The 27,886-nt window shown below is 42.1% G+C and overlaps 1 protein-coding gene across 6 annotated transcripts; it reads left to right on the forward strand.

Annotated features, from left to right (window-relative positions):
• Positions 1–1,623: 1,623 nt before the first annotated feature.
• TWSG1 (twisted gastrulation BMP signaling modulator 1) lies at positions 1,624–27,391 on the forward strand. Of its 6 annotated transcripts, none has more exons than XR_014074478.1 (8): positions 1,624–1,881; positions 3,323–3,479; positions 13,518–13,617; positions 16,843–17,109; positions 18,593–18,814; positions 21,692–21,878; positions 22,381–22,539; positions 26,551–27,391. XR_014074478.1 is itself a non-coding variant. In XM_081561635.1 (6 exons), exons 2-5 carry the CDS (start codon positions 3,357–3,359, stop codon positions 18,772–18,774), a joined length of 672 nt encoding a protein of 223 aa, XP_081417761.1. In that variant the 5' UTR covers positions 1,624–1,881; positions 3,323–3,356; the 3' UTR covers positions 18,775–18,814; positions 21,692–24,784. The 6 variants fall into 6 exon arrangements, 3 of the variants coding, with proteins under 3 accessions (XP_081417761.1, XP_081417760.1, XP_081417762.1); XR_014074479.1 differs by lacking the exon at positions 26,551–27,391 and adding an exon at positions 23,568–24,055; XR_014074480.1 differs by lacking the exon at positions 26,551–27,391 and adding an exon at positions 23,568–24,055 and having other exon boundaries at positions 1,875–2,170.
• The last annotated feature ends 495 nt before the right edge of the window (positions 27,392–27,886 follow it).

The raw sequence follows: 27,886 nt of genomic DNA on the forward strand, positions 1-27,886 counted from the left end.
TCTATTTGCCATGAAGTGATGGGACCAGATGTCATGATCTTGGTTTTCTGAATGTTGTGTTTTAAGCCAACGTTTTCACTCTCTTTCACTTTCATCAAGAGGCTCTTTAGTTGTTCTTTGCTTTCTGCCATAAGGGTGGTGTCATCTGCATATCTGAGGTTATTGATATTTCTCCCAGCAATCTTGATTCCAGCTTGTACTTCATCCAGCCCTGCTTTTCGCATGATGTACTCTGCATATAAGTTAAGTAAGCAGGGTGACAATATACAACTTTGATGTACTCCTTTCCCAATTTGGAACCAGTCTGTTGTTCCATGTCCAGTTCTAACTGTTGCTTCTTGACCCGCATACAGATGTCTCAGGAGGCAGGTAAGGTGGTCTGGTTTTCCCATCTGTTGAAGAATTTTCCACAGTTTGTTGTGATCCACACAGTCAAAAGCTTTGGTGTAGTCTATCCTACTAGGGGATTGTAAATAGAAAAATATGGGAGACCCCTGTAATTTAATGGTTACTCAAGAAAGCAGGTATACTTAACCACAAAACCAAGCAGGCCTGCTTAGCAACAAAACCATGCAACAAAAGCATGGGGCATGACCCCCAAGCAATAAAACACTGGTGGAATGAGCCCCACATCCTGCCCAATGAGCTCAGTGTTAATGACCCCTCGGACATGCTCTCTGCACACATAAAAAACAGTAATTTGTGTACCTAGCCTGGAAAAACTCCCCTGCCCAACCTGAAGGAGGAACTGATGATGGAAGCATGATGTCTACTCAAGAAAGACAATGAAGTTCTTCTCCCTCTCCCCACTTTTCCTTTGATTTTATGGCCTAGGGATGTGACACCCTTTTGCCCACCCTTTTGTAAGCCTTACAAGCGTCCTAGTCTAGTAAAACACTTCTTATTCATCACTTTGCCTCTTTGCTGAATGCCTTCTGTGAAGAGACATAAAGGATTGTGTTACCGGAGCCCTTTAGAGCCCCGGAACGACACCAAACAGTTTCACTCTTCCCTGGCCAACCACCCTCTGGACCAGCACCACGGGGCCCCCTGCCCTCTTCCAGCGCTGAGCACAGGGCCAGGGGCCCTCCAAGGGTGCAGCATCCAGTGCACTGAAGGCTGAAGGCTGAAGGCTCTCCTCTTGGAGACCCTTATTCAGTAGGGGAGGGCAGACCCCAGAAGCCTGCGTTTTTTATAAATCCTCCCTCTGACGTCAACCTTGGGCTCAGGTGTCAGCTGCACTGGGTACCGGCGAGTTGCCTCGATCAGTTGGGCAACCCCATAACCAGGCGGAGACCAGCTCCCTCCCAGGATGGCCGTGAGTACTCGAGGAGCTCGTGCACGTCACGTCCCAGCTCCGGGACCAGGGCAAGTCGAGCCTGGAGCAAGAGCTGGACAGCAGGGTCTGTGGAAACAAGAAGCTGCCGGGCAGGTGCCGGAGATGCTGACGGGGAAGAGGGAGAAAGGACACAGCGCGTGGGCCGGGCGAGTGTACCCGGTCGGGGGTGTGGCCTCCAGTGGGCAGAGCCCTAGCGGGGCGGGACCCCAGGCGCTCTGGGCCCGCGGGCGGGAGCGGGGCCTGGGGGCAGGGCCTAGTTGGGGGGCGGAGCCGGGCCGCGCGCTGACAGGAGCGCGGGGGGGAGTGAGAGACGCCTCCTGGTGGGAGCTGGCGGCGGCCCAGGCGGGAGCCGAGGGGGCGGAGGGAAACGGGGTGCGGGGGCGAGGCGGCAACTGGCAGGTCTCTGCCTCTTTCGGCGCGGAGGTTTGCGGGCGCCGCGCGGAGGACGGCGTGGAGGCGCGGCCTGCCTCCCTCCACAGCCCGCGGCACGCCCGCTCGGCCGACCCGCGGGGAACTGGGGCCCGGCGAGCTCGCTGCGCACGGTGAGCGGCGGGGGGCGGGCGGGGGCACTGCTCTGGGTCTGGAGGCCGCGGCTGGGCCGGCGCGGCCTGGGCGGCCTGCGGGGGACAAGACGGGCCGGGCGCGGGGCGTCGCTCCTCGCGGGCCTCTGGGGCCGCTGTCAGCGCTGCCCGCCGGCCCAAGGCGCTTTGTTCCCGAGGCCCCGGAGGCAGCCGCTCCCGGCTGAGGAGCCGGCTACCTGCCTCTCGGCGCCTCGTTCACCTGGACGCCCGCTCGAGGCGGCTCGGGGAGGGCCTCGGGGATAGCCGTGAGGTGGGGAAATACCCCCTATTCAGTGGTTGTGGCTGATAACTAGTTCAGGAAGCTTCCATTTTCCGACGCCTTGGGCCGCCACGAGTACCGGCCGGCGGCTCCGGGTTCAGTGCAGCGGGCGGTGGGTCCGACGGTCCCGGAGGGGCCCCGCCTTGGCCCCGTCCCCAGGCTTTCTCGTCCAGGACCGAGCCGCCCGGGCACAGAGGCCCGGTTCTCTCTCCACCTTCTGTGGTTTTGCTTTATTGTTCTTCCTCACGCTTAGGATAAAGGTTTACAGCGATCTGAAAGGCCCATAAACGTACCTTTTATGCGTCTCACCTCACCTATTTATTTCATTGATTCCATTTTGAGTGTGTGTTTTAAACCCTAGAAAGTTTTATCTTCTCCTTTTTGAAAATTTAATGACCGTGTTGGTTGGTTTTACCACCTTCAGAATTTGTGCTGGTCTTTTTCTCGTTTTGGATTATAACATCTTTTTCAGTAACTTTGAAGAATCTCTGGTAGCTAAGGTAGAGAAGTAAAAGAATAGCGTCACATTTTGATAAATCAGAGTTCTTAATGCAATCAATAATTTACTCTTCCCTTTGTTAATCGCTAAAGTATTTCAGAAACAACTGCCCACTCCTTCCGTTGAGCTGCTTCTTTCTAGCTAATTATGTTAAGAGACAAAATGAGATAGTAATAAGTTAACCACTAGAATAGTTTGCATTTTTAAATTTTAATTGTGGGAATTAAAATATCATTAAATGTTTTTAAAAATTTATAATGCAATATTAATAGTTTTTTGGGTTTTTTGACTGGCTTAAAGTTGAATAGTAGGCCTGAAACTAAAGCTGAATAGTAACAGTGTAGTACTGAAACTACTTATTGGCTTTAACTTTCACAGTCACCATTTCTGGGTAGTCTGAGGAATTTCAGAATTCTATACCTTTGAAGATGGCTAACAAGATGTTACTATATAAAATAGTAACTTTTTTTTTTGAGTGTATAAGTAATGTTTTGTTGAGAATAATCTTTATAAAGGATCACTCAGAAGTCCTAACACAAACAATGAGTCTTGGTTTATTTATTTGTTTTTCATTTTTGTATTTGTTTTTACTTTAGCACTTGCCTTTGAATTAAAGTTTTTTGTTTGTTTTTTTGTTTGTTTAGCTTCCTGGGGGTTGCTGATTGTCTTTGAAGAATCATGAAGTCGCCCTCTGTTGTTATGCTTACTCTTACCATCCTGATGTTCCTGACATGGGTCCCTATGTCACTGAGTTGTAACAAAGCACTCTGTGCCAGTGATGTGAGCAAATGCCTCATTCAGGTAGGACTAAAAATATTCTTTTTACTAATATTAAAATTTATTGTATAGCAGATACAGAATGCAAATACAGAGAGAGTGTCTATGTAATACAGTGTAAGAACTGTAACACTAGTCTGGGGTTTTGCCCCCATACTTCACAAGCAAACTCAGACTCAAGGAGTTCAGTACAGGAAATAGCATCCAGCTTTGTAAACAGGCTGTTACAAGGAGATGAGCTATCTATTCAGGTGAATTAAAGGGTTCTGTTGACAATCTAGTTTACATAGCAAAGAGGCTCACTTACTATATTTAGAAAAATAGATTTAGCTAGTCAAATCATAGACAGACTGTTCTCTAAATATAATGTACTAATTGTCTGTCTGTGTAACAAGTTACTCCAAACAGAGTAACTTAATGCAGTAAACATTTATTATTTACACAGTTCCTGAGGGTTGGGAACCTAGGAGCAGCTGGCTAGGTGGTTTGGGATCTGGGTTTCTCAAGGTCGCAGGCGTTGGGAGAATCTGCTTTCAAGATACTTGACAGTGATCTCTCTCAGCCATCAAGGCAAGCCTTTCTGAAGAGAAAAGTGGGGTTAAGCGATTGACTTAGTTCATAGAGCTAATAAGTGGCTGTGGAACGTGGCCTGTGTCTGAACACGAAGGCTATGGCCTTTCCATTCGCATACTGATTATTACTGTCCATAAAGTTGGCTTAATTAGTGGTGAACATCACGTCTTATAGAGCTGTTCTCCCTTTTCCCATCCTGTTAGACCATCAGCAGTTTTGGGCCTGTATTAATTAGCCTCCGTTCTAGCTGTTGGCTAAGAAATTCAGTGCATTGTTGAAACTATGTATATTTGAATTCTGTATGAAGTATGACTCAGCCAACTCTTGCCTGTACTCCTAACATGAGAGCGCTTGTACATATGTACTAGAAGTGATAATGAGTTTTGTAGATGAGAGGTATTCTGTGCTGATTTGTGATGTTTTGGTGCTCATTAATAGTTAACATTCTGGGAAGCCTGGCCTTTCTGTGAGTGTGGTTACCACCATCTCATACTCCACGTACCCTCACTTTGCATTTTAAACCAAAACTTTTAACTAGAGAGGCTGGTTGGTTGGTTGTTAATTTTTTTTTTTTTTTAACTCTGGATGTTTTTAAATAGAAGAGAGAAGAGCATAATGAACAACAGTAACCATCAGTAGTTACAGCAGTCATTAACCCAGGGCTTCCCTTGCCTCATCTCTGTTCCCCTGCACTGTTAGGGTCCCCATCTCTGTTAGTGTCAAGCAGACCCCTGACATTATTTTATCAAATTCTAATGTCTATCTCTGAAAGATAAGAACTCTTGAACACAGCTATCAGCAATTTAAAAATTAACAATAATTCTTTAATATCATGTAGTTTTATACCTGGAAGTTTTGATTTGACACACCTGCTTAATGATGACTGAAAATTTTGTAGTCTTCTCGTGAAGTCCAGCTTTGTGCTATGGTCATAGCGGAATCCATGCCACTTCCCACATTGTTTCAATGTAGCTTCATTTTTCACTATTAGAAACAGTCTCATAACAATTGCTATATTCATGTTTAGGTGGAAATCTACTTAAATTTCAAATTATTTTTGACTCTCCAAGACTATGATTTCCATTATTCAGCTAATTAAAAATTGGATTTTATTTAGAGACCTTGCTTGGTAAGGCAGTATTGAAAGAAGAAAGCTTTTGGTTACTGTCGATAAACACTCTTAAAAGTTTTTGTTTTGCTATTTAATTTAAAAAATCTGTAGTACAAAATGCTTCCAAAAGTAGGTTAAAAAAAAATGTGTAAAAACTGGAAAATCAGGTGCAGCTTTTCCTATTAGATGGTGATTCTGGTAAACTCTTTGGAAGAACATAGGACTCTTTTTTTAAAAAAAAAAAAACTCCATGGTTTCACTAATGTGAGCATTTCTTATTCCTGTTCCTTCAGAGCCAGGAATCATCTACTCCTTTTCTGGAATAGTGGAGATAGCACTTGGTAATGCATAGTGGCAGAGTGTGTAAGATTAAAATGATAGAGGCCTTGAGTATTGAGGATTTTCTTAAAACCCTTTCTATTGAATTTTAAAATTTTAGCAATAACTTATTTTCTGCTTGTTAATTTTTCATATTAACACTTTTACTTGTATTGAATATGCCATTTTCTCAGAGACCTCTGAGAATTACTAGAAGTTTTATTGATGGAGATGGAGGTAGGTCTCTCCCCTCCCCTCCAAGCCCATTCTGTTACCTAGGTTTCTCTTTCTTCCAAGATAATTTTTTTCTTTCAATGTGTATTTATTTCATGCAGGAGGCTTTCCTCAAATGTACAATATTCCTTTGATGTCTTTTATAGTTAAGAATGAAGCGTAAAAGCCTGATTGGCCAGACTGTTTGGGGCAGGGCTGGCATACATAGACTGGAGGGTATCGCTTGAGGATCAGAGAAGTCCTCGATGCTAGAGTGTGTTCTCTGCTTGAGGCTGATCCTTTTCCTGAAGTGAAGTTTTTGGTTTGTTTGTTTTGAATGGCTGATGTTTCTGCTGTGTTGGGGGTGGTAGTTGATTGGTAGATACCTGGTTCTTGTCTTTTTTGCCCTTGTATGGAGTGTAGTCTGACTGACTGGTCAGGTAGAAACTTGAACTTGAATGCCCTCTTTTATTCCTGTTCTCTTCACTTGAGGAATAGATTAGCTATTGACCTTTCACATGTTAAGAATTGTCAGCTGGGGTCTTTGGGCCTCCTAAATGCTTCTCTTAAAGGGGATCCCCAGAATTATATTCAAATTTGCATATGTACAGTTTTCTAGGAAAAGAATCCCTAGCGTTCAGGAGGTTCTTAGAGTGGTTGACAACCCTGAGAAGGTGAGGAATTGCTGGGGCTTTGTTTGCCATCACACATACTGAGTTATTAAAATTCCACATTTCCACTCAACATAGATCAAGGCACGTTGACATTTTAGATGGCAACGATAGCTTTTCTCCTTAAACTTTCAGAAAAACACGCACAGAAACAGAGATGGGAGATAAGAACTTTAAGGAAGGCCATGCTGTAGAAGAAAGTTCCCTCCTAAGCTTTGTTTTTTGTTCTTTTGGTTTGGTTTGAACAACATCTGTAGTGTTGAAATGATGTACTGTAAGGATAAGTTAGAACATTTGTTTATGTTTGAGCCCTCGGCAACTCATGAAATAACTAAATATAAAACATTTTCCCTGGAAGCTCAGAGTTGTGTAAATGTGTTTTACCAACACAGTCATTCCTACCCCTCCTACAAGTTGCTGCGTAGAAGGCTGGTCCCTGTGTAAGTATTTATTTTGTGCTGACAGGAAAGAAATCTAATTTTAACATCAGGAAAGCAATATTGTCATCTTGGTGTATTCCTTTGCTCATATAATGAGTGGTTGAGCTGTCCTCTTTTAGGGGAAAAATGGTAACACAAGATTTTGCTTCTAACAAAATCTTTCCTGTTTTTTTTCTTCTGCCTCTTTGAAAAGAATACTTAAAATTTGGATCAATATTATGCTTCTACTGCTGAAATCTCCAGACCTCTTTTGTATTAAGAACTGAAAAACCCTTTATTGACTTGTATTTTTAGCTAATATTTATGGTCATATTTAGGATGATATAAACATTGTATTTCATGAAGCTGTTCAAACTTGGGTTCAGACATCACTGATACATTCTTTTAGCACTTTGCCAGTTGTCTGAATATTTATTTTGCACTTTTATGAACTAAATCAACAGTCTGTTTTTTTATTCTAAAAAGTGATTTAACTACTCAATAAATCTTAGATTATCTGAAATAAGTTGAAATTTCAAAGTAGTTTCTCACTAATAATTCTAGCTTTTTTAAATGTATTTCAAGTTAAAATTATAAATAGTTCAGGTAACATCAGGGTTTTCTTAATCACAGTAAACTAAAAAATTAACTTACTCTCCCTTGTGCCTTAATCAGTGCTAATTAAGTTGCATGTTAGTGTTTTGCTACAGTTATCTTGCTTTGTTACTAGACTAGTAATATTTTGGTGTATAATATGCAATGTTTCTTCTTTCCTTTTATGAACGTTACTATGTTTTCCCTCTTTTTTTTCTACTTCCCTGTCTTTAAAAGTTGTGACTCTGACTTATTTTTGTCCTGTTTTGCTTCAGGGAACGCCTCATGAAAATCTTTGAAATTAATATCCAGAAGTAATAAGTCAGACCTGATGTCATTTAAGGGAAGAATAAGTCATTGTTTCCCTTTAAAGCAAAGTTGCGGGGGACTTCCCTGGCAGTCCAGTGATTAGGACTTCATGCTTCCCTACATGCTGCGTGGTGGGGCCAAAAAAAAAAACACCCCAAAGATGAGGATTTTATCGGGACACTTGGAAGTTTTTAAATGTAATGTTCATAGGGAGAATAGTAAAATAACTCCCCATTCACCCATCACTCAGTTTCAGCAGTGGTCAGCATATGACCAGTCCAGTCTCTTCTCCACCTCCTCCCACTTCACCTCATCTGGATGATTTTAAAGAAATGCTTTGGGGTACTTTTGAAGTAGGATTAAAGTTTTGTTATGAGGTTCATATAAGAAATGGATGTAATTTAATATATTTCGGTAGTTCATGTATATACATGAGCTTGTATGCTGGCTGATCTATTTTACCAAAAGGATGAATTCTGTTTTCGTAATGTTAGTAGTATTTCACTTAAGTTTATATTATTTTCAGGGCAAAAGTTTGCCAATTATAATTTGAACATGTTGATAAGATTCAGGTTAGATATTTCTGTTCCAAATTTGAAAGTCTGTCTGATATCCTCCTTAAAGACTATTCATATCTCAAAACAGATTTGTTGTAACTAACATAATTATAATTATGTTTATTCTTTCGAATAAAGGCTATTTGAGGATGTGTTGTTTATATTTGGTTTTTAAACACTCATTTGACCTAAGTAAGGGTTGTGAAAATTGTGTCACCACAGGTACAGGTTGATGCCTTGTTGGTTACTGATGCTCCCACAGTGTTCATTTTCATAATTACCTTTGTTCTTACATTCCTGGGGGTTGTAGGTCATGATATTATGAACAGTTACGGTTTGTTTAGTTTAATATTTAAGGACCTCAGCTTGTATTTTTGAGTGTCTTATTTTTTTTATTGTACTGCACAGAATTAAACTGGATCTTAAGAAGTCCTACTACCTAAATTTAAATTTATTTGCCTTGATAAAAATACTATGTTCTCAAAGGGACGCCGCAAAACACACAGAAGAAGAAAAAGGAAAGGAAGCAATTTATAGTCTTGTTTAGAATCTAAATACTGACTATTAATATTTGATATAGTCCTTTTTATTCTATGTTTAGGTGATTTTTAACACCTAAATATAAAGGTTGTTGTATATCAATACAACTTTCACATTCTGCATTTTTCACCAGCATTGTTTTATGTTTCTTTGTTTTTTAAAAAATATATGTTAGAGAAATTTAGTTTGAAATTAAAATATAGAAATATATTTTCAGAACTATCTTCTGCATTACTTTCTTTAATACCAGTTTATGTTTATATAATGCTTTATACTTTTCAGGTCAGATTTGTTAAAATAATACATTTATGGGCCTCAGTGTACTATACTGGTCCTTCGAAGATGAGCTGAGGTATTCCTTAGTCTCCCAAAGCTTTTTGGGGGTGAGATTGGTCACATATCCTCATGTAACCACTACAGCAGTTGAGATAGGAGTATTTTCATCACCCTTAAAAGTCCCTTCGTGCCCAGGGAGTCAAGACTAACCTCCTCCCCAACCTCAGTACCTCTCCACCACTGGCTGATTTTTGTTCCTGTAATTTCACCTTTTCTAGAATGTCTGATAACAGGATCGTACAGTGTGTTCTCTTTTGTGCCTACTGGCTTCATTCAGTTAGCAGAGTGCTTCTGAGATTGACCGTGCAGCTGTGTGTGTCAGGGAGTCCTTTCTTGGTCTTGCTGAGTGATGTTCTGTTGTGTGAATTTCTTCACCTGTTCACTTGCTGATGGACACGGATTGTTTCTAGTTTGGGGTGATGATGAATGAAGTTATTTACTTTCATGTATAGGTCTTTGTGTGGATGTATGTTTTCAGTTCTCTTGTATAGATACCTAGGAGTGGGACTGCTGGATCACAAAGCATCTGAGAAACTGAGACTTGGTATGACATGCTGCCATTTGCGGGCTAGGACTTGAATCCAGACCCTGTAAATCCAAGTCGTTTGCTGTCCACTAGACTCTAATGCTATTTCCAGTGATGATATTTACCTGTTTTAACAATGGTGCTAACAAATCTCTCAGATTTTGGCAGCAGTTAAAGAGTGGAGATATTTACCAGCGATTTTACATCAGAATATAAATAAAAATTTCCCTCAAGTGACCAGTTTCCACCTCTGACCTGGAAGTATGGAAGTTTATAAAATGAAACTCTTTCATAAAGAGTTTATAAAATGAAACTATAAGTCTTGGCTTAGTCTTAGATGAATAATGCCCCCCAATTTATTTTGCATAGAGGATTAAGATCTCACCAGCACCTTAGTCATACAAAGAATAAGATTTTCCACTAAAGATTAAATAATCATATGAAATCTGTCTTTTGGCATGAAAAAATTGAAATTCTTTGTAATATTCAAGATTTTCACTGATACTAATATAGTAAAAATACATTTTAAATGATTAGACTCTTCTTACAACTTTTCATCCTGCCGTGTTTTCATTTCATAGAGGCTTTTGAAGCAGATTGCCAAATTATCTCTAAATACTCGTGCTGGTCAATGTAGGATAGCTCAAATGTATAAATTTCTGTTTTCTATTTAGTATAAGGTTTCAATTTTTTCCACTGTAAATGTATTGAACGCTGTGATCACCATGCTTTAAGAAGACCTAGCGTGGTACTTTGCACAGAGGTGGAGATGGATGTCACCCTGGGTCTGGCTTGCGGAGGCCTTGGGGCTGGAGCAGCCCTGAGGCAGAAGAAGGACACTGGAGCCCAGTTGGGTTGGGTTGGTGACCCGCCCCCTCCAGCCTTTCATCTGGACCAGGAGCAGCACTCACACTTTCCCTGAGCCTTGCAGACCAGGGAGGCAGTGATGTGATCATTAACTGGCTGAAGCAAAAACAGAATTAGATATTAAATCCCAACTCACTGGTTTTGCAGCTCATGCCAATGATACTTATTTTACCTTTACAAACAATGATTAAACTTGGGCAGTAGCACTTGTCATTGTATTCAAGTACTGAGAGTGAAAGATATAATAGTGCCTTTGATTAAGCAACCTGAAGGGTTAGCTAAGTTTAATTATGAGCTTGTTCTAAGAAAGTAATAACTATAATTACTGAAATGCTACATTAATGAGAAGCTTTATATTATTATTTATATTAATAAGCTTTATGTTTTAAAAGCAGGAATAGCGATCCAGAACTGGGGTCAGATCTCAGCCACTTACTAATGATGTACAAATTCATAACATTATATGAAAATAGAGATAAATAATAACTTGATAAGGGCTTTATGAGCTTCAAGATAATGCTTATAAAACTCTTAGCACAGTGCCTGTTAATGTTACATAAAACCCACTTAGGAATTCTGGGGGAGGCGGTGGCAGGACAAAAGTGGAGGCACTGGGTCAGGCTTTCTTTCCGGCTCTGTGAACATCCAGTTTGGTTGGGATCCTACGTTCAGCCTACAGAGGGGTGCTCAGGGTTGGTCATGAGGAGTTTAGTGAACTAGTAAATAGCCAGTCCACACAGAAATCCCACATCTCAGCACAACCGGCTCTCTAGTTAAGATGGAGACTTTGAAGTAAAAGTGATGTAGAAGATAGTAATCTTTCTGAAGCTGGTGCTGGAACATGGACAGGCTGTGAAAGGGGTGAAGAATTTCAGAAGAAAAGGGAACTTTGTGCACTGTTGATGGGAATGTAAATTAGTGTAGCCACTGTTGAGAACATTTTGGACATTCCTCAAAAAATTAAAAATAGAACCATCGCATGATCTAGCAATTCCACATCTGGGGATGTATTCGAAGGAAGCAAACATCCAACTCCAAGAGGCATCTGCACCCCCATGGTCATAGCAGCATTACATACGACTGTCAAGATAGGAAAACAACCTCAGTTTCCACTGATGAATAAATGGATAAAGAAGTTGTGGTGTGTGTGTATGTGTGTGTGTGTGTGTGTGTGTGTATTTGCATATATTTGTGTGTGTGTGTATATATATATATAGGGGTGTGGGATATTATTCAGCCATAAAAAATGAGGAAATCCTACCATTTGCAACAACATGGATGGACCTTAAAGGCATTGTGCCAAGTGAAATAAGTGCAAAAACCCCCAACAAACTCATAGAAAAGGAGGTCATATTTGTGGTTACCAAAAGTGGGATCTCTGGGAGGGGAAATTGAAGGAAGATCAAAAGGTACCAACTTGCAGTTATAAGTAAGTCTTAGGGCTGTAATGTCCCATATGGTGACTGTATTTACTGCTGCTATATGACAGATAGGAAAGCTGTTAAGAGAGTAGATCCTGAGAATTCTCATCATAAGGAGAAATCTTTTTTTTTTTTTCATTTTTATCTATATGAGATGATGGATGTTAGCTAAACCAACTGCAGGGATCATTTCACAATAAATGTAAATCAAACTATCATGCTGTACACCTTAAACGTGAAAGTTTAATGTATGTCAGTGTTAATTACAGTGAGTGTTGCATGTCAGTTACCTCTAACTAAAACTGGAAATATCAGCTTGCAAAAAATTATGTCATATAAGAATGATGGATTGACTCTAATGGTCTGAAACATAGTAAGATTAATAGGGATGAATATTGTGCTATGTTTAAATATGTATGTGTATATATGTGTGTGTGTGTGTGTGTATATATATATATGTGTATATATATATATATATATATACATATATAAAATGTCACCAACTGGAGTAAGCCATGTGGCCATGGAGTTTCCCTTAGGTTGGGTTTGTTTAGCAGTGGCTCTGGTGGCCAGAGGAGGGGTAGAGGAGAAGCTAAAGGAATTACCTTGAAGCTTCATGTACAAAGCAAGCCGCGTTAATTAGTTTCGTGCAGTAGCAAACCATCCCAAAGCTTTGTGACTTAAAACAATAACCATTTGTTTTGCTTTTCTTTCTGCGGGTCAGCAGCTTGGGCCTTTATCAGCTGAGCGGGTTTTCTGGGCTCATTCTTATGGCTGTTGTCAGCTGCTGGTTGATTGGAGGATGGCTGAGCTGGGGTGGCTTCAGATGGACTGACTTGTCCATGTGGCCCTCTCCGGGGCTTCACATGGCAGCTGAGCAAAATTCTAAGAGAAGGAGTGAAAACATCCCAGGCCTCTTCAGGCCCACACTCAGAACTGACACTAAATCACTTCCACCAAATTCTGTTGATCAGAGCAAGTTTCAAGATGACTTCCATTCAAGAGGTCTGTAGACCCTTGTCTCTTGATCAGAGGAGCTGCAAAGAGGGTGACATGGGCAGGGGAAGGATCGCTGCCCATTTTGTAAACAGTCAGCCACGCCAGGCATGCTTAGATCAATGAAAATAGCTGTTAAAAGATGCTGTTATTTACACTTTACATATTGAGGAACCACAGCTCCCATTACAAGTCAACTGGCCATCCATTTGACAGTGAATCTAGTAGCTGGAAAGTGGATTCTGTTCTTGTACTGAGTGTGTTGCGTTCATGTGGGAGATGAAGTTATGGATTTGAAGTAAAATCTCTTTATTTTGTTTCAAAATAAGATAAAAGGATCCAAAATGCATTCATTGAATGTGTCCAAAAGAAAATCTAAATCTCCTGAGATCTAAGTAGTACTTGAATCTAATTCCAAGTCTAAATATCTACTTTGTAGATATTTATGTTCTTACAAATAGTTAATGATGTTAAATTAAAAAAAAAATAATGTGCCAAGAGTAAATTACTATAAATGCAGATATTATGGAGTGCTTTTTTGCTGCAAAAAAGTAGCGATTTTAAATGTAGTTATTTGGAATTTTAAGTCTGAGCATCTGCTTCATTTCTAGGAACTCTGCCAGTGCCGCCCTGGAGAAGGAAACTGCTCCTGCTGTAAGGAGTGCATGCTGTGTCTTGGGACCCTCTGGGACGAGTGCTGTGACTGCGTTGGTAAGTTGATGTTAAGTTTCTTAATATTTCCTATCACAGAATCCTTGACTTTAAGAGACTTTAAATAGTATAAATATATTTTATGTTCATAGACTAGGGTGTGTATAAGCTGTTGAAGGTGTATAGAACATCATTGCATTTGCTTGTATCGAATAGTATTTACATATATATGTATTTGTATTTTTATAGAAAAGGTGTGAGAAGAAATTCTTGTGAAGTAAGAGTGGAGGAACAAGCAGAAGATTATTTTTTTTACTTTTTATTTTTAATTTTTTATACTGTTTATACAATTATATATATTTTAAAGTCATGCAAATTTTATTTTACTTTTTAATTTTATTTATTATTTTAAATGAGAGAGGTCAGGAATAGGTGCCTGGAGGCCAGAGGTGGGGGTGGGTCAGTCTTGGCAGAGAGCAGAGTTGTTTGTTGTTTTTTCTTTTGGCTGCATTGTGCAGCATGCAGGATCTTACTTCCCCAACCAGGGATTGAACCTGTGGCCTCTGCAGTGGAAGTGGAGAGTCCTAACCACTGAACCGCCAGGGAATTCCATTGGCTTTCATTTTTAATTTCCAAGAGCCCTCTTCTGATTGTCCTTGTAAGGGGGCATGCAGTTGTTGTTTTATAGATAAAATAGGTCTTCTGCTCCTGAATCTTCCCAGAGTTCTGCAGTGACATGGGCTTGAGGGAGACTATAGCGGTGACATTCAGCTCTTGGACTCTCCCAAAGAGGAGTTAATGTTTCAGTGTCTTATTCTCTTTTGCCCTGTACTGAGTTCTGTGACAGCTGCAGCCAACATGCCTTCTCCTGTCCCTATATCTCAGTATCTAAGATAGTACCTGGTCCAGTGTCTGGCACACAGAAGGCATGCCAGTGTTTTGTGACTGTCAAATAAATGAGTTCTTACTGCATTGTCCTCCCAAAATGGACAGTTTATTCTCTGCCCTTGATGGGTATAGTTTTGTGTGTGTGTGTGTGTGTGATGTTAACTGAAATAAAAGAAGTTTGAATTGTTTTAGAGCATTAAATATGAGTTAATTTAGTATTTATAATGAAAGCAAAAAAGAGACAATGGTATTAACTCCTGATAAACACGTAAAAGCATTTACCGTAAACATGGAGGCCAAATACACAAATGTACTTTTATCATTGCCTAAAATACTGTGTGAGTGAGAGAGAGAGTGTGTGTGTGTGTGAAAGTGTGTGTGAGAGAAAGAGAGAGGTTGTGTGTGTGTGAGAGAGAGAGTATGTGTGTGTGTGAGAGAGAGAGAGAGAGTATGTGTGTGTGTGAGAGAGAGAGAGAGAGAGTATGTGTGTGTGTGAGAGAGAGAGAATATGTGTGTGTGTGAGAGAGAAAGAGAGAGAGTATGTGTGTGTGTGAGAGAGAAAGAGAGAGAGTATGTGTGTGTGTGAGAGAGAGAGAATGTGTGTGTGTGAGAGAGAGAGTGGGTGTGTCTTTTAACCGTCACACAATAGTGCCATTTGGCTTCTTCTAGGAAGAGTTCTTCAGTTCTTCCACTGAGAAAGATTAATTATATATATTCATATCTCTACAATTTTAGAAGTAACTGGTATGCTTCTTAGCTAGTTGCCCCCTCCAAAATATTATTTACCTTTAAGGATTTAATGACCGGTTTTCAACTTTGAGTGAATTCATTACGTAACTTCATCTCTCATTTTAACTTCAGCTGCTGTTTCTAGCGTTAAGTTTAGATATTCCAGTTCTTTTTGTGCGGCAGCACTCTCCTCCTTGTAGGCAGTTCTCCTCCAGGTTGGGCTCCCTTGGTGTCCTTTGCAGACCTGTGGCTGCATCTCCCTTCTAAGTGGAAACACTTCCCATACTTTCTGTGGGTGGGGTCCAGACCTCTGAGGGGACCCAGATTAGAGGGCAGGCAGGCTTCCTGTCCCGTCTCCTACTGTGGACTTGAACCATGTCGGGGAAGCTTTCTCCTTGTGTAAGAGCATCTCTTCCTCTTTTCTGATTTTCTCTTACAAGGAAGTACCATAGCTTATTTCATCTTTGCTGTTCAACATACTTCTCAGATGCTGTGGTTTTTAGATCCTGGATCTCTACCCACAGGCTTTGTTTTGGATGTGTGTTTGTTTTGTTTTTACTTTTCCAAATGTACACAGAAATATAGAGCACAGTGAACTGCTGTGTAATGGTCCCCAGTGCCAACAGCCATGCCTGCTCCGTCCATCATCTGTCTGTGTGTCTGTCCCCTCCTTGTTTGTTTGGACTGTTAGAAAGTAAATACACAGTTTTACTGTGCCTCCAAACTGCTTTAGTTATTCATCTCGAGAAAGAGTGAGTTTCCTTACATAACATAATATCAGTGCCACAGCTAACATGTTTAACAGTACTTCTTCATATCCAACACCCAGTCCTGTTCAGATTGCCCTAGTTGCCTAAGGGTTGTTTATTGTTATTTTAGTCAAAGCGAGATCCAGCAGAATCCACTTAGTATATTTGATTGTTGGGTTTCTTTAGTTTCTTTTATTCTAAAAAAGTTCCACCTCCCCCATCACCTTTTAAAATTCCATTGACTTGATGAAGGAACTAGAGAGTTCTGGTGGAAAATATGCCACTTTCTGGATCTGACTGAGAGCTTCTTGTGGTTATTTAACTTGTTACTCTGTCCTCTGTGTTTCCTAGAGACTAGGAGAATAAAAGGAAGAGCTTTCCCTTCTCCATTTTTTAATTCATTTATTTATAATGTAAGGACTCATAATTCCCTATTTTATTCATAGAGTGGTAATCCATTATTGTCATTATTTATTTTAATGTTAAAATTGTCAGTTTGGCCAATGGGAGCCTTCTCAAGTTGCCTCCTATGTCTTTTGGCATGTCCCATCATTCATTGATCACTTCCTTACATTCTGGCACAGAAAGGTGTCATTCTGGACATTCCCTAACCCAGCCCTAGAGTCCACTCTTTTCCCCAAGGAGCTTTGTTCCTCTTAGCCAAGTATTGGTATTTAGAAAACAAGATCTGGGCCCTTGATGTGCTCAATGTTACTAGGGTGTCATTGCCTCTAGGCCCTCTCAGCAAAAAAGCTAGGGAAGTGTGTGTGTGTACAATGTTAGAAGGCACCTGACTTTACTATTTTGGAGCTTGGGTTTCAAGGCACTACCTAATAATAGCTCATGACATTTCAATCAGTGAGAAAAAGAAATTTTATTCTCTTTGGCTTCCTTCCCATATCCCCACCCCCACCACCAGGAATGTGTAATCCTCGAAACTATAGCGACACGCCACCAACTTCGAAGAGCACAGTGGAGGAGCTTCATGAGCCCATCCCTTCCCTCTTCCGGGCGCTCACAGAAGGAGACACCCAGCTGAACTGGAACATTGTCTCCTTCCCTGTCGCAGAAGAGCTCTCACATCACGAGAACCTGGTTTCATTTTTAGAAACCGTGAACCAACCCCACCACCAAAACGTGTCTGTTCCCAGTAACAATGTTCACGCTCCATATTCTAGTGACAAAGGTAACTGCCAAAGTCAGCTTTTTCTCTCTTGCCCCCGTTGCTTTCTGTGTGGTCTGTGAAGCCTGTTTTAACATCTTTTAGAGCAGCTTTTTGGTTTTGAGTGTATATAGTCTTAAGAAAGTTCTGGACTTTAATAACCTCATCCCTGAGTAAACAAGGAGTTGTTCTCACAACTCCTTCAGACTCTCGATGATAAAGGCTACACTGAAAAATAGATAACCTGATTCTAATTTTATTTGCATTAGGCTTTCATTGTTATTTTCATGAGACCGCAACAGGGTTGCTTACCTTATGCAGAGCTGTTCATCATCAGGTAACATCTGGAGTATCCTAGGAGTCCAGATTTCTGTAATAGCATTGATGTCATGAATGATGCCAGGCCATCAGCTCAGTTTTGTAATGAGCCAGCTGGTATTACAGACACCTGACTTCCAGGTGTAGCCTGACCCCAGCCAGTGCTCTGCAAGTGAGCATTGTTGGTCAGAGGGAAACTGAATGAGAGAGTGATGTGTAAGACATGGAGAAGCATGTTTAGGAACATGTATTAGTGAGCAAAGTCATACCTGAACTTTGGAATGTAAGAGGGATGTAACTTTCATAAAGTCTGTGATGTTTCCAAATACAACTCTTCACCTAGGTCCACTGTGGAAGGATAAGACAGGTTTGAGTATTACAGTTATCTCTTAAAATCTGAGATGCGTTACACACAAGCAGTATAATTTGTGCTTTTTTGTTTGCCTTTCTTGTTGTGCCCTCCATTAGAAGCCTACTTATCTGAAGTAGTATGAACTTCAGCCCTCAGTAATAAAAGCAGATCAGTTTTCGTTAATAAAGAGTAAGAATCCATAATTCCCCTCAGGTTAAAGTGCTTTATAAGACAAATTCTGGGTTTTGGGATACTTCAGAAATGTATGAATGTGTCTTAGTACCACTTTCCTCTTATTGAAATACAGATAATCAACATGCTACATGTTAAATAATTCATAAGTTTTTCTCCAAGACTGTTCATATTCATGAACTAATAATAAGCACGAAGCTAATTATTAGAGACACCAACCAGGGTAATTTCTAATAACCAATGCTGAGTTGTGCCACATTGCTGACCACATTGCATCCTTTGAATTTCTGAAGTTTATTTTATTGTAAATTCTCAGTATAAATTTAAAACAGTATTTCCCAAACTTGTTTTAGCTGGAGGATCCTCTCCTTATCAGAGATGCCCAATGATCTCATTCCAGGTCAAAGTGAAATTTGAGGAAGCGGTGAAGGAAGCCCTCTGTGTCTGAGCTGGAGCGGGAGACTCCCTTCTCAATGTGATTAACAGATGTGTTCTTTTCCCCACACCTCACCCACCATCCTGGGCAGGCTCACAGCAACAGAGCTTAGATAAATAACTTGTTAGTAGTGTTCAGCTAGGTGTTAAAGCATTTCCTGCCTTTCCTACTCATTGCCCTGAAACCTTACTTAATCTTTGGTTTTTCAGAACACATGTGTACTGTGGTTTACTTTGATGACTGCATGTCCATACATCAGTGTAAAATATCCTGCGAGTCCATGGGTGCTTCCAAGTATCGCTGGTTCCATAATGCCTGCTGCGAGTGCATCGGTCCAGAGTGTATCGACTATGGTAGCAAAACTGTCAAATGTATGAACTGCATGTTTTAAGGAAGGAGAAGATGTACAGACCGAAGCAGTTTTGTCAGAGGTATGATATGGAAAGCTATTCAGTGATGTCTACTGGTTGCATCCAAATGCAGCAGGTTGAGAAGATGTAAAGAGTTTGGACCTAGTTACTTTTAAAGTCTGACAAATCCAGGATTGTGCTGACTTCCAATTCTAACTGCTCTTCCTGCCTGCTGCTGGCGGGAGTCCTTTCTTCTAAACACCTACAGTCTTGGTCATGTGAGGAGCAGGTGCACAGAGAATGCCTGCAGAGAGGAGAGGCTTCTAACACAAAGCCTCCTGTCGTTTTCTGTCACATTCCAGAAGCCTCTTGTGTCAAAGGTTTAGAGCATGTTAATGAGTTATGATTTCTTCATTGTACTACTCCTAGGACACTGAGTTTTTAGAGTTGTTTGCCATTTTTCACTGTGCCTGGTATTATTTACCCGTTCTGTGCGTAGGGTAGATATTCATATAGATCATTCTGAGATCTCACCAAAAGATCACCATAAAAGTTTAATTTGAAACCTCTTTACGTTGGTTTCTGAAGGTAAACGCTTCCTGTATTTTACAATGTAGAACTCTCTGGAGCAGACTCAGTCCTGCACTCCACATATGACAAAGCTGTAGGGAGAGTCTCTCCTCCTCCAACTCAGGCCCAGAGTGCTGGTGTGGGTCGTATGAAGCATCTTTACAAGAAATGTCTGGTACACCTGAGGCTTTGTGAAGAGCATGGCTCAGTAAATGGGAAGGGAGAGCTTTCTCTGACTTAAGGTACCAGCGTAAAGAGCTCCAGGAATGGGAAACCACTGCCTCCTGGACTCCAGGGACAGCGACCCTTGTATGGAGACGGCAGGGCTGTGCTCGCTGGACGGGGGAATGAGCCCACTCAGCCTTAGCGCCACGCCCTCCAGTGGACAGGTGGTCGGAGGGGACAGAGCAGAGAATCCAAGTATGAATGGGGAGTGTTGAAAATGGCAGGATTCTAATAGAAACAAACTTAAAACTATTTGCATTCATTATTTTGTTGTTTTGTAACCTTTCCTTTATGTTTGTATCTGAATCAAGTGTTCTCCTTAAACAAAGGAAATCACACAGTAGGAGGTTAAGATTATGAACTGCCACCTGCCCCACCCCACGCCCAGATAACACTGTTCAAGATGACATTAACTCTAAATACACTACAGAACATTGTGTCAATGAAGATAAGCTTAAATAGTATGTGCCCTTCTTGGTAATAAAATCTTGATCTTCAAGCGTGAAACTGAAATGTACATGTTTATGTTCAGAGACTCTTAGCTTTACAAAATTATTAATTTCTCAATAGTATGTATTTGAATTATAAATAACTTTCTAGGAATACCTCTTTGTATATCTAAACATTTTAGTATATAAAAATTGATAATTCTTTTTGTATTCATTATCTGAATAGTAGTTACAAGATCATATGTGATATTATGATTAACTTTCATATAATATAAAGACTTGATACCTTTTCTGTCTTTCAGATAACTCTAATGAACACTCGAGGTACTTTAGCCTTTTACAAAGCAGAAATTTAGCTCATGGATGTATTTTTCAGATGAGAAAACATTGGGATGTCTTCTTACTTTTACTTAGAATGCCTCTGTTTACAAGTGCCTTGAAAACAAACATTAGCTCCCTTTCTTCACTAATACCTATAAAACCAAAGGTTTTCTTGAACTTAAGAGAGAAAATTTTAAAGAAATCTGCAGCCAGCTGCTTCATTTCCACTTTGCTGTTTTTCAGAGTCATTTATACCTAGGAATAGAGGAATGCTTTTGTGTTTATTGACAACATGCTTAATTTTCCATAAATATGTCAGCAAGCTTTAACTGCATTTATCTTCCTTTTTCAATGTTCATTATTAAGCTCTAAAATATAATATCACTTATTGGAAGAATAATTTCTTGAACCATGTTGTGTTTTAGCTAATTTTTCTTATCTATATTTCTCCCAATAGAAATTATCCCTAAATGTAATGGTAAGTTTTATATTCAAATTTACTTAACTTTTTGACTTATGAAAGAGTTAAAAGAAAGCATTCACCTAAACAATTCCGTTTCCAATTCTATAATGTACTTCAGGTTTTGAACAATAGTTTTCCAAATTAAAAGTGTAGCATTTGGGAAACTGATAGCTCTACTATAATTTATACCATCTGTTATCATTCTAAACACAATTCACTTCTATACTGAAGCTCTGGTTTAAAAAAAAATCAAAAATCATGTTATTACCTTTTTTATAACTAGATCTAAAAGAATTAAATCTTAAACCAGTAGGTGTTCTAAAAGTCATATATAAAAGTTTCTGTCCATTAGTAAGACATGTCCGTGCTTTTCTGCCCACCATAACATCTAATTATTACCAAGACTGTGTTCACAACAATAGTACCAAATCAAATGATAATCCAAGTGCAGTAAGTGTTTACATAAATGCTATAAAAGAGAGTCATTCATTTAGAAATATGATTTCTAAAGTTTCAGAAAGCAAAATTGATAAAATGTTAGAATATTTGAATAACTTTATTAATAGAATAGCATCACAATAGAGAAAAGAAACCAAGACTTCTGGAAAATAAGGTAAATATAAGAAGCCACATATTTAAAGTTTGTTTTTAATGAAATCTTCACTGAAGATTTTTAAAATCTATTCTTCTTTCCCAAGAGTTTATGTTTATTGTATTTTACATGATCGATGACATATAAAATTACGTATTTTTTCCTTTGGTTGTCACTATGAACAAAAAGTATTTTAATAAAAAATTGAAATGAGTGTGCAATATTTTTTGTTAACATCGACGTAGCAAACCAGAATAAGTTTGCCGTTTCTGGCTGGTGCACTTATTGTTTAAGGGGTCAGCTGAGGCATGTCGCCCTCTCTCTGGACGTCCCTACAGATCTGTTGAAACAAAGGATCTTTCACAAGTTTGCTGTCTGCTTTTTCATGGGCTTTACTCCAACATGAGGAAACCTTGGAAATGAAATACGTACATTCTCCTTGCCTTGAGGGCCTTGTGAAGCCACACAGCCTCACGTGAACTTCCAAGGGTTGGTCGGTTGGTCAGCAGGAGCACTGAGAACGCAGTGAGTAGAGGCCTGTCGGCTCCACCCTGACTCGACAGGCAGGGCTGCTAGAGCTGAGCGCCCTGGGCTTCTCATGCAGTGAGGTCAGGGCTGTTCCCAGACTCCGCGTTGTGACGGCCCAGTGGAGAAGGGAAGGTCCAGGGGACAGGCTGCCTTTGCCTGCCTGCTTGACGTCAGGGGTGACGGACCTGAGGAGTAGCATCAATTTCAGGAAAGGTTATTCATTTGATCCAGAAAGCTGTTCTTTTGCTGAAGGTGTCCAGGGCCGGCAGTTGTGAGGAGCTGACGTAGGAGGGTTGGAGTCAGGGGAGGACCTCTGAATTTGACAAGTCGGTGGGGCGGACCCCAGGCAGCAGGCTGCTGTGGAAGACCCATCAGCTCCAGGCCACAGTGCCCACAGACAAGCCTGCAGCTGCTGGTTAGAAGTTGCGGCTCTTGAGTTCTTAGAGGTTTTTCCTAACCTACAAAAAATAAATTCACTTAACATCTTTTTATTTTGAAGTCATGCTGGCAGGATGGAGGCAGCTACAACTCTGCCATCTGGCTTCTGAAATGAGAGCTCAAAGAGCAGATAAGAGGAGAGAAGGGCCCCCAGTCCTCCTGGTGCTGCTGGGACTGATGGAGGAAGCTGGAGAGTGCAGAGATGCCCCACTGCCTGAAGGTAGCCTCCCTCCCCCACCCCACCCCCCATTCAGACACGGTCACCCCTGCGGTGTCTTAATGGTTCCTGCCCCTGGAGCTCACTGCTTCACACTGAAGCCAGGGCAAACCTCCGAGACTGCCTGTATGGTCATCACCACCTAACCCTAGCTCCAGTTCCAGGCGGAGAGCCAGGCCTGGGTGCTCCTGTGCCCCAGAGGGTTGAGGTGCCCAGGAGGAATCAGGCAGGAAGACTTCCTGCTTTTGTTTTCCAGAAGCCTTACCTGCCCCTGGGGATGCTGCTGGGGGGAAGGGGAGAGAGCACAGAGCAGGTTGCAGAAGGGGTCTGGGCCTCCCCAACCTTGGGGTGCCTCAGCTCGGCAGGCCCTGGACAAGGCTGGAGCTCTGAGAGGGCCAGCAGCTCACGCAGAGGGCCAGGCTCCTGAGCCTGCAGATGCCTCTTTCTGGAGGTTTCAGCCCTCATTGTTCAGGGCCCCCCACAATGGCCCCAGGGCTCTGTGAGACACAGGGCAGGTGACAGCCTCTCGGGCTGACGTTGCCACGGAACTCAGGGTCAGATTTAAAGACGTGAGGAAACGAGGCACGAGGCGCCCCTGGGCCTATGGCCGCGACTCCCCAGCCCCTCAGCCTGCAGCTTCAGCAACCTCATCGCTCAGAGCACCTCTCTCCTCTGTCCACCCCTGCTAGCTCTGCCCCCCAGCACAGCAGCTTCATTCCACCCTTGGGTTTTGCAGGAGTTGTTTCCTCGGCCGTTTCTGCTGTTTGTGCAGATTTTGGTTCCTTGTTCTGACTCAGACCTCAGCTGAGGCCTCTCCACCTCTGTTTCTGAAGCAGCAACCCCTCCCTGTGACCCCCCTCTGGTTCCATTGTTTTAATCGGCAGTAACAGCACCCCCACCCCCACCCCCCACCCCACCCACCCCCCCCCCCCCCCCGCAAAAGTATCTACCAGTCAGTCTGTTGTTAATCATCTCTTCTCACCCAGCATTCAGAGCCCATGAAGAAGGGGCCTTGTTTTTCTGTTCTGTAGTTGCCTTAAACACAGTACCCTGCGCCCTGGAGGTTGGCCCTGACTGGGTTATGGATGAATGAACTCAGCAGATCCTATCAGATTTCTGCTTAAAACAGTGGCTCCGCAATGGACGCAGATAAAGACCCGGCTCCAGACCCGGCTCCTCAGCAGGCCTCTCAGGCCTCTAGTCTGATCCCACTCACCCCGCCAGGCTCGCCTCATGCCTCTTCATCTCACCATCAAACAATAGAAAATCTGCATTCAAATGTTTTCAGACGTGCAGTTTTTCATTTGAGGTCTGGCAATTAATATTTTTTATTTGCCTTACATAGTATAAATTCTTACTAATATAATTTAGTAAATCAGTCAAGAAATAGTACTTTAGCCAAAGTACGAAAAGAACTTGTCTGAAAGCCAGTTTGACTCTCAAGCACGATACATTTTCTGAGGATTAAAAAAAAAATGTGCTTTGAGTTTCAATAAAGGACATTCTAAACATTGATCAACAAGGACTTACTCCTCCACTGCTACATCTGTTATTTTAAGCTTATTCATAATTCACAAGAGGATAATGCAGTAATAATTTGTTATAATCTTTAACTTTATGATTTAGTAGGTGCTAACTCTGGGGCTTTCCTGGTGGCTTTGATGGTAAAAAACCTGCCTGCAATGCAGGAGACCTGGGTTCAATCCCTGGGTCAGGAAGATCCCTGGAGAAGGAAATGGCAACCCACTCTAGTATTCCTGCCTGAGAAATCCCGTGGACAGAGGAGCCTGGCGAGCTATAGTCCATGGAGTCACAAAGAGTTGGACATGACTTAGCAACTAAACACCCACCACAACCAGGTGGCTAACTCTTGGTAGCCAAAACATTTAAGAACTTAGAGCCTATACTTGGGCCGCAGGGAACTCAGGAAATACTAATATTTCTACACTCTCCATGTGGAGTACAAACACCTGTGTTGAGTATTCCTTCCATCTGCCAAGTCTGATCCTATATTCCCTGCCTTTGGACAGAGTTTGGGGTCATGTTCTATAGTTTTTGTAACACTTTTGGCTTTGCCGCTTGTTTAAGTGGCTTTTCCCCCTGGATTGTTGCTGAGATTTTCTTCCAGGTACTGCTAGTAGGTTCCTCAGGTTTGGGGGGTGTTTTAAGAAAATAAATTGGAGTATTGATAATTAAACTTTTGAAACTTATGCCTATGGGCATTTGGGGAATAAAGCAAGTACTGGTGGAATTGATGTCTGTACTGGTCTGGGGTACAGATCTCGCTGACAGGAAGTGGAGGCATTTCTGAGTGTCTTCGCCAAGAACTTTACTCTCAGGGCCCCTCAGCATGTGTACGAGTTGGACAGACAAGGGGGGCAGCCAGTCAGTGAGGTGGCAGGCGTACCAAAGGTGTTTGTAGTAGGTTTTGCCTAAAGGAGAATTCCAATGCGTTTGATTCCAGCGGTTACATCTAGTCCCATTTCCACTCACATTATCCTTTCAGATAAACAAGCTCAGGTCCGTTCCCAGGAGACCTAGGTTGCTGGGAATATTTTTTGTTTGCTTCTGTAGCTGCTCCAGGGGACTGCCAACTGAGGAACCCTAAAACCTATGGTATTCTACAATGTTCACATTTTCTTGTACACATAAAATACCTGGAAGGATTCACAAGATGAAAACCTTGGCTGCCTCTGAGCGGGCGAATGTGAGGCTGAAGGACAGGATGAGAAGGGACCGATCCTTTTATCCCTGAACTGTGAGCCATGAGCATATGTTATCTTTTCAGAAATACATACCTAAAATTTCAATTTTCAAAAAGACATGAGCAGAATTTTTCTTTAAAATATTTTTCCTTAAAAAATCTATTTTGTCGCCCAGCAAAAACTGAGTCCCTCTCAATGACTAGCTACCTGATCTCTAACAAACATGCTAACAACATAAGACAAGGACAAAATTCTTTGTTAGCGGGAATCTTGATAGTAACTGAAAACCCCCCAAACTGTTGATCTAGTCACATGTTTGATGGACCAGTGACATATATTCATTTCTCAAATTCTAATAAATAGTTTCCAAACGGAATCTAAGATTTGAGTGATAAGATTTTAGGACAGATAGTCCTATGGTCTGTGTTTTCTCTTACCTGGGATTTACTTCATTATCCTTATAAAGGATTTTAAGAATATAAAGTCAGGCCACAGTATTCATTTAAATAGCCACATCTCAACTTCCTTAAACTAATCAGAATAAACAAAAACCTCAGCAAGAAACTCCAAACCTTGATTTTTAAAATCCCACGAGAATGATCTTTAAGAAGAATGTATTTTGATCAAGTAAAGCACCTGACCTAGGGCTCGCCTCTGCTGCTGCATCGAACTACCGCCTTCATGGCTGTACTACATCCCCCTTCCCTCCCGCCCAGCAGTGGGGCCTCCGTGACATTCTTGAGCTGGAGTGTCCTTGTCCATGCCTGTTTTCTAAAGCGCCCAGCATCTTTGGCAGCTCCTAGTGCCCTGAGGGGAGGAGGAAGCAGAGCCGTGTCATCGTTCCAAGGTGACTGCTAGTTTATTAAAACAAGTTTATTAAAACAAACCTTGTCTCCCAGAGTGTTTACAACCCTCCTTTTATGCATCCTCTGAGTTGACCTACCGGGTTTCCTCCCAGGGGCCTTCTGACATGACTACAGACACAAAGAGCTCCTTCCACAAGGGCCAGAGCACAGACTCAAGGAATCCCTGGGCTGTGGCAGGGCGCCAGGCAGTCTCCTCTCCAGGCTCCAGAAGTGGACTTGACCCCTTGAAAGAACACATTCTCACTGATCAGGAATCCTGAGTGATGTTCAGGAGGTGCAGGCGTTCGGCGACTCTGGAGACAGTATTCAAACAGCAAGGCCCGGGCCTTCCCACCGCCCAGAGGTGTGGGCTTTTGCAGCCCGTCCTCTGGTACTCGGGTCTCTTAACAGCCATGTCTTTGTGTCCAAGACTCTCCCATTCTTTTTCTCTCTTTGATTTCTAGATAAAAAGAAAAGCAAACATCCACTGAACGTAGGGCAAAGGAGAAAACTACTATTCATTTACTGCTTGATCTTCCTGATAGTAATGGATTCACAGAATGGATTCGGGGGGAGGGAGATGATTAAATTATTTCTTAAATTCAGATGTTTCTCCTGAGAAATGGGGACAGACAGGGTTGGGGCTCTTCTGGATGCTTCCAAGACACACTGAGCACAGAGCAAGACAGCGGCGGGAAGCTAGCCTTGCTCCACACTCTGCGGGACAAGGGGTGCGTGAGGGGCGTCCACCTGCCGGTCTGGAGCCTGCGGGTGACAATCGCCCTCTAGGGGGCGCCACGGCACCATGCGGAACTGCGTCTTCTCCCGTCATCCATGGTTAGGTCAACGTGTGTGTGCCTGATCTGAGCACACCTGGGGTTGCCCCGCCGGTCAGGTGACCCCGGGACCCGGGGGTTACCGTGCCGGCTGGACCGGGGAGCAGAAGGGTCCTACCTAAAGCAGCCTGCCCCCAGCCGCGGTCTGACAGTGAGGCGGACCCCACGATGTGGACCCCGCTGTTCTCTCCCCGTGTGAGGACCAGGAGCTGCTCGCTGCGGGGCCTAGCTGAAAGAGTGAGGCCAGAAGGACCAGTGCAGCCCGGCAGGTCCTGTGCTCACCGGAATCATGGAGGAACAGAAAGGGGTGACACGGGCTGGCCAGTCACAAGACAGAGCGAAGCCCGCTTGGCACAGGCTCAGGCCTGCCCGAACCCAGAATGATCTCATGTTTTCAGCCTCATGTTTTCTGCTTTTCCTGTATCCTTGTGTGGGTGTTTGCTTGCAACAAGCCAGTTTTCTTGAGAAACTTCAGTGAGTCTGTTCTTTAAAGCCCCAAATCCCAAGTAACCCAATGTTCCAGTGTTTTTTCTCTACCCACATGTACCTGTGTACTTTTTCTTACAAAACTGGGCCAGTGAAATGCAGTCTTTTTTTTTTTTAACTTGACAATATACTGTGAGAATTCTCATAAATACAGCTAAGGCTTTACAGAATTTCCTTGACAGGCACCCAGACTTCTGAACAGCCATCATGACAGCCAAGTCCAGTTTGCTGCCCACCTACTGGAAACCATCTGCCACAGAAACCCTCCACCCAGTTGGGTGAAGTTGTCTCCCCCAGAGCCTGTCCAGCCCCAGTCCTGGCCACCACCCTCACCGTCCCTTGGCCCTCCCAAGACATCTAGCTACAGTTCTCACTGTCTTGGGCCAAAACCAGTTTTTCAAGAGCAGAAACATATTGGAACTATCAAAAGAACATGAAATGAGCCACAGAGAAGCATAAACATAACTTCCAGTTCTGC

This window comes from Giraffa tippelskirchi, chromosome 14, assembly GCF_054371585.1.
Source record: "Giraffa tippelskirchi isolate mGirTip1 chromosome 14, T2T-mGirTip1v1.2.pri, whole genome shotgun sequence".
Classification (NCBI taxonomy): Eukaryota; Metazoa; Chordata; class Mammalia; order Artiodactyla; family Giraffidae; genus Giraffa; species Giraffa tippelskirchi.

Coding starts and splice junctions, on each gene's coding strand:
- TWSG1 (XM_081561635.1), top strand. CDS start 3,357: ATGAAGTCGCCCTCTGTTGTTATGCTTACTCTTACCATCCTGATGTTC. Junction 3,480..13,517: donor TGAGCAAATGCCTCATTCAG/GTAGGACTAAAA, acceptor CTTCATTTCTAG/GAACTCTGCCAGTGCCGCCC. Junction 13,618..16,842: donor CGAGTGCTGTGACTGCGTTG/GTAAGTTGATGT, acceptor CCCCACCACCAG/GAATGTGTAATCCTCGAAAC.